Source organism: Poecilia latipinna, unplaced genomic scaffold, assembly GCF_001443285.1.
Source record: "Poecilia latipinna isolate Pla-1442-1.1 unplaced genomic scaffold, P_latipinna-1.0 Scaffold3771, whole genome shotgun sequence".
Taxonomy (NCBI): Eukaryota; Metazoa; Chordata; class Actinopteri; order Cyprinodontiformes; family Poeciliidae; genus Poecilia; species Poecilia latipinna.
The window spans coordinates 32,167-38,093 of NW_015116387.1; the positions used below are offsets into that span (position 1 = coordinate 32,167).

Sequence of the window (5,927 nt, forward strand, 5' to 3'; positions counted from 1 at the left end):
GTTAGCTCCACTGTTAGCTCTCCTGTTAGCTCCTCTGTTAAGCTCTCCTGTTAGCTCCTCTGTTAGTTCTCCTGTTAGCTCCTCTGTTAAGCTCTCCTGTTAGCTCTCCTGTTAGCTCCCCTGTTAGCTCTCCTGTTAGCTCCCTGTTAGTACATTAGTAGACACGTTCCCAGCTATGATTTAAAGCATCGTGGGAACAAGGATGGTTGGAATAAAGTTCTACTGTGTCTGTGTGTGTCCGGGTTCTGCTGGACCCGGGTCGGCTCTGACAGCCTGAATCTGTTTCAGTCTTCATGGATGACTGGCGGCTCCTCTCAGAGTCTTCGCTCCTGATTGACGCGTCTCTCTCTACGTATGATGTCATCCACGTGAGCCGTGACATCGACACTGACCGGGAAAGGACCAGGGACTGGTGTCTCCATGGTAACTGCAGGTGATATAACCTGTTGGAATGCAGAGGTCAGAGGTGAAGTTAATGAAAGCGTGTTTCCTCTCAGCCTGCCAGGAGGCGGAGTCTTGTGTTGCCGTGTCACTCAGGAAGGTGGAGTCAGCGGTCCGCTGCATCCTGTACCCTGACACCACGACCTGTGGGCTAAGCTCCGCCCCAGACTCCCTTAGCCCCGCCTCCTCCTGCCGCCTGGTGGTGAAAGAGCCCGCCCCCCAGGTCTACCTGAGGGCAGGTGAGCTGATGAGCCAATCACAGAGCAGAACAGAGCATGGCAGCTCACTGACCCAAACGTTTTCTTAGAGCGATCGCCGCAGGCTGCGTCCATCTCAGTTCCCGGTCATGGGACGCTGCAGGGTGTTGCCATGGAAACAGCAGTCGGCTCAGACAGGAGGACGGTGATCCGGTTCCTCGGAGTCCCGTACGCTCGTCCACCAATAGGAGTGCTCCGCTTTGAGGCAGCGCAGCTGGCCGATTGGACGGGAACTTGGGACGCCACCAAGCCCAGGTAGTCAATCAGAACCAGGACCAGTCTGAACCATCAGAACCTTGGGGTCAGAACCATCAGTGACCCTCCGGTCCGTTTCGCTCTCAGGCCCAGCTGCGTTCAACCCGGCGACGATGAGGACTCAGCTTCCAGCGAGGATTGTCTCTACCTTAACATCTTCACGCCCGCTGTCCAGGTGAGTCCTGAACACCCGACCGGGTCCGACCAGAACAAGGCCTCTAAAGAGAAACATGGATGAGTTTCTGAGACATTAGTCCTCCGGTCCTGGAAATGTTCTTCTTCTACTCCACCAGAGAGGGCGAGTCCCGGTCCTGGTTTACTTCTTCAACCCTCCAGCCAACCAGAACCAGAACCTGCTGGATGGCTCCGCCCTCGCTGCTCTGGGGAACATTGTCGTGGTAACGGCCAGCTACCGTACGGCAGCACTGGGATTCCTGACTGCAGGTGAACACACACACACACACACACACACACACACACACACACACACATGTTTGTGTTGCTATCTTTGTGGGGACTTTCCATTGACTTCCATTCATTTCTACAGCCTAAACCTGACCTTTACCCTTTTCCTAACCCTAACCAACCAAAACTCAATTCATACCTTAGCCCTAACTCTGACCCCTGACCCAAAAACAGGGTTTCCCCTCGTGGGGACCAGGCTCCGGTCCCCACAACGTAGTATATGTCAGGAAAATTGTCCCCACAAGGTATTACAAACAAACGCACACACACACACACACCAATACGGGTCGGCAGCCAAACACACACCTGTCTGACCCCCCGTTTCCATGGTGACTACAGGTGGTCTCCATGGTAACTACGGCCTGTCGGACCAGGAGGCGGCGCTGCGCTGGGTCCACGCCCACATCTCCCTGGTGGGCGGAGACAGCGGGAGCGTGACGGTGGGGGCGGAGCGGCGCGGCGCCGACATCAGCAGCCTGACTCTGCTCTCCTCTTCGCCTCCGTTCCACAGAATGATCCTGATGGTGAGCTGCAGCAGCATCATCAACAGCTGCATCAACAGCTGCAGCAGCAGCTGCAGCAGCATCACACCACATGTGTGTTAATTCAGAGCTGCAGCCTCCTGCCTGCCGTTTGCACACTTACTGCCAACAATTAACAGAAATAATTTGGGTTATTTAGCTTCCATGAACGATTGGTTCATTTTTAGAAGTAATATTTTCACCTTATTATTTATAAATTTAGAAAGTTTACAAATATTCATAGAGGTCAGTATTTTCTCCAAAACTAAACATTTAGCTTTCTTTCTAAATATTTAATTAGCAAGCTAAAGATTTATCTAACTAATTATTAGTTTGTACGTAAAGCTAAATATTTATGTCCAAATTAAATATTTAGTTTGAAACTGTGACATTAGTTGAATGAATAACATGGTGATTCATTGTTTTCTTCTACTTCTAAATAACCCAAATCTCTGTTGTGTCTTTAATGTGCAGTGAAACCAGACGGCTGCTCAACATGTGTGATGTTCTTCTCTAACTGTCGTCCTGCAGGGAGGTTCTGTTTTCTCTCCATCTTTGGTCCAAACTGCTTCGGCCGGCAGACGTCAAGCCGTGGATTTGGCTCGGGAGCTTGGCTGCGTGACCTCTGACCTCTCTGATGACGGCCCTATGGTGGCATGCCTCAGATCGACTCCGGTTCACAAGCTGAACGCGGCTCAGACGAAGGTCAGAGTTCTGAGGTCCAGGCAGTTCTGCCGCTCCGGCTCCTCCATGTCTGACCCGTATGTTTGTGGTGCAGCTGCTGGCGGTCAGCGGTCCGTTCCAGGCCTGGGCTCCGGTCCGCAGGTCCGAGTCCGAGTCCTTCCACAGAGTGGACCTGATGCTGGGCACATCAGAACACGACGGCCTGATCAGCAGAGCACGCAGGATAAAGGTCAGAGGTCACTGCTGTTTTTATAGAGATGGTCTCAGCAGCGGTCTCATGACTCAGCGGCGGTCTCATGACTCAGCGGCGGTCTCATGACTCAGCGGCGGTCTCATGACTCAGCGGCGGTCTCATGACTGTGTCCTCAGGACTTCGAGGCTCTGCAGGGTCGAGGCGACAGGAAGACTGCGTTCTACGAGGCCCTGAGTCGTTCTCTGGGCGGAGCCTCGGGAAACGCGCTGCTGAAGGACGCGGCGGCCTGGTTCTACTCTCTGGACCACGACCCGTCAGCTGCTGGCTACAACCTGTTCTCCAGAGCGCTCAACAACGCCACCAGGTGACCATCAGGCCAAACAAAATACCAACAACAAGGTTTCACACTGTCAGGTTAATAAAGGTCAAAGGTCAGTGTTGGGACCATTCCACTAATGCACCAATGATTAAGCTAATTTTTAGCTTAGCATTTTGATAATTCTGTAAATGTTTAGCACACTTAATGTTTCTGCTCAGCAAACTTTCAGTTGAATAAAGTTCATCATGTGTTGAAGTTTAAGATGTTCAGGCTGTTGGCTGTTTATCCTCATGCTCTTATTTTGAAGAGTTTATGCAGCAGTTCTGTTTTCTCTCGTTTTCATTTTGTGTCAGTGACACATCAGCATGGTTTAAATTAGCGCTTTAGCATTAGCTTCCTCTGATTAATATGTGGTGTAGCCCCTTAGCATTAGCAGAACTAAGGCTTTACTGCTTTTGTTAGCGCAGCTAGCTTTTTAGTTAGCGATGCCTGGTTCTGGTGAGAAGTGAGAACCGTTCTTGCAGAGGAAGCAGCTTCAGCTGGGCTGATCCGGGTTCTGAGAGCAGAACCGGCCAGTCGGACTAATGACCGTCGGTCTGTGTGTCTGGCTGCAGAGATCTGTTCATCATCTGTCCCACGGTGCAGATGGCTCTCCACTGGGCCGCCAGCGGCACCAACATCTTCCAGTACCACCAGCCCGCCTCCAGCGCTCAGGACAGGTAGGGAGCAGAGAGGACCGGGTCAGAACAGCTGTTCTGTGTGCGGGTCATGTAACCGGGCCTTTTCCTGCTCCTTCTCCACAGAGCCGATGTTTTGGTTCCTCTGGACGTTCAGTTCCTGTTTGGGATTCCCCTCCAGCCAATGAACTCTCAGCGTTTCACCTCGTCTGATCGGCGCCTCTCATTGGCTGTGATGACCTACGCTTCCAGCTTCATACGGACCGGGTCAGGACCACATCTGGGTCGGGTCGGCCAGCAGCTCACAGGCACGCTGACTCTTCCTGGTTCTGTTTCAGGAACCCAAACCCGTCCCACGTGTGGGCGGAGTCAGTTCTGCCCCGCTGGCAGCCGGTCACCGCTGAGGCTCCGCCCACCTACCTGGAGCTAAGCCCCGCCCTCCAGCATCAGCAGGGCCTGAGGCAGAACGCCTGCTCCTTCTGGAGGGAACTGGGAACCAGACTGACCAGTAAGACGGGTCGGTTCTGCTAGAACGTCTGCAGGGTTCAGATCATTTCTTCTTCTGCTTTTACCTTTCTGATCTTCTCTGCAGGTGACTTGGGGGCGGAGCCTGTCCAGATCCCTGAGCTCCCATTGGCTGCACCATCCAGCCAATCACAGACCAACAAGGACGCCTACAACTGATGACATCATCAACATGGAAACCCTCACACCACATTTCCCATAATGCACTTTGATTCATGAGTTTCTGCTGATCATTTTGTTCCCAATAATCAATAAAAGCATCTAAAACTGATTGCAGTCCAGTGAGTGATTTGTTTCCATAAACTCTGTTAAATTAAATCCTTTCCCCTGGTTGGTGTCCAGTCACTGAATACAATTTAAACATATGTTTTATATTTGATAATATGTTGGTTCCGTGTGGACCGACTCTTCCTGACCGGGTCAGGACAACACCAGAACCCGATCAACAACATTCTCCCTCATGTTTTTGGTTCTCACTCATTCAAATTCAAACATTTTGCATGTTTCCCTCCTGATGGTCCTGTCAACCCGGTTCTACTGGACCCAGACCATCTGCTCCACCTCCAGCTTCTGTGGTTCTGAGTCAAACCAACCTGTTCCCCTCCTGGCCTGTGGGGGCGCTGCACCAAGAACCACTGGAGACACTGAGAGCAACTTCCTTCTTCACCAGGTGGAAACAAGATGGAGGCGTCAGATTTTAGTGGTTGGAGGATTTCTCTTTAGTCTTTGGCTGAAGGCCAGGAGCCATTTCTGCTGCTAGCACTAGGCTAGTATGTTAGCTTTGGTTGCATTTATCCAGAATGCCCTGCTCTGTAGTTCACTTCCTGCTTTTGGAGCGGTCTCTCCAGTCCGCTTGGCGTTCACATTCAAACCAAACCAGAGATCACTTCATCTGAACCCAAACCGAGGTTTGGAGGACCAGAGGTCAGAGGTCGGTTAGCATTCACACCTGACTAAACGAACCAGACTTTGACTAGGCAAATAGACTGGAGCTGGATTGAAGCGACTGGACAGGGCTGATGTGAATGCAATGCACCCTTACATTTGGATCTTAACAGCTTCTAAAAGCAATCTAAGCACTTAAAGAAACACTCAGCCATGTTTTGGCAAAACAACCATTTTAAAAACTTCCCAATTAATGAGCGCTGCAGCATTACCTAGCAACCACAGTGAAGCCCATCCAATTACCCAATTTGAGCTCTAGCACATTTGGTCATCTGGTTTTCTGGCTCTACAATGGCTGCTGGAAAAGACAAACATTTAGTGGTTGCCTAACCATCCAGAAACCACTTTCTGCATTCTTGTTGGTTGTGCAGGAGGTTCCTCTTCTGCTTTTCAAACATGTATGGTGTATAACTGCCATTTTCCTAACTGAGTGTAAACATTGAGTTGGGGGGGCGTGGCCAGCAGCAGCATAGTAGAATTTAAAGAGACAGAGACCATAAAACAGCTTGTTATGAGAGGAGCTGAAAGCAGCAGACTGACATATGAAAATGATTCTCATATGATCACAACATGCTAAATGTCTCATTTGTTTCCAGGAGTTACAGTAAATCCAGTTCATTAACATTTTTCCTCCCTCTGTTTCTC

At 50.7% G+C, this 5,927-nt stretch overlaps 1 protein-coding gene across 1 annotated transcript in view; it reads left to right on the forward strand.

Annotated features, from left to right (window-relative positions):
- tg (thyroglobulin) overlaps positions 1-4,608 on the forward strand; it is a 34,237-nt gene extending 29,629 nt beyond the window's left edge. The window contains exons 37-49 of the mRNA XM_015024699.1: positions 289-423; positions 498-680; positions 749-953; positions 1,041-1,128; positions 1,247-1,397; positions 1,758-1,942; positions 2,471-2,644; positions 2,718-2,852; positions 2,993-3,180; positions 3,750-3,854; positions 3,939-4,079; positions 4,151-4,329; positions 4,405-4,608. Of these exons, the coding sequence (XP_014880185.1) occupies positions 289-423; positions 498-680; positions 749-953; positions 1,041-1,128; positions 1,247-1,397; positions 1,758-1,942; positions 2,471-2,644; positions 2,718-2,852; positions 2,993-3,180; positions 3,750-3,854; positions 3,939-4,079; positions 4,151-4,329; positions 4,405-4,496 (1,961 nt within the window). The 3' untranslated portion in view covers positions 4,497-4,608. The remainder of the gene's footprint in view (positions 1-288; positions 424-497; positions 681-748; positions 954-1,040; positions 1,129-1,246; positions 1,398-1,757; positions 1,943-2,470; positions 2,645-2,717; positions 2,853-2,992; positions 3,181-3,749; positions 3,855-3,938; positions 4,080-4,150; positions 4,330-4,404) is intronic.
- Positions 4,609-5,927: the final 1,319 nt, after the last annotated feature.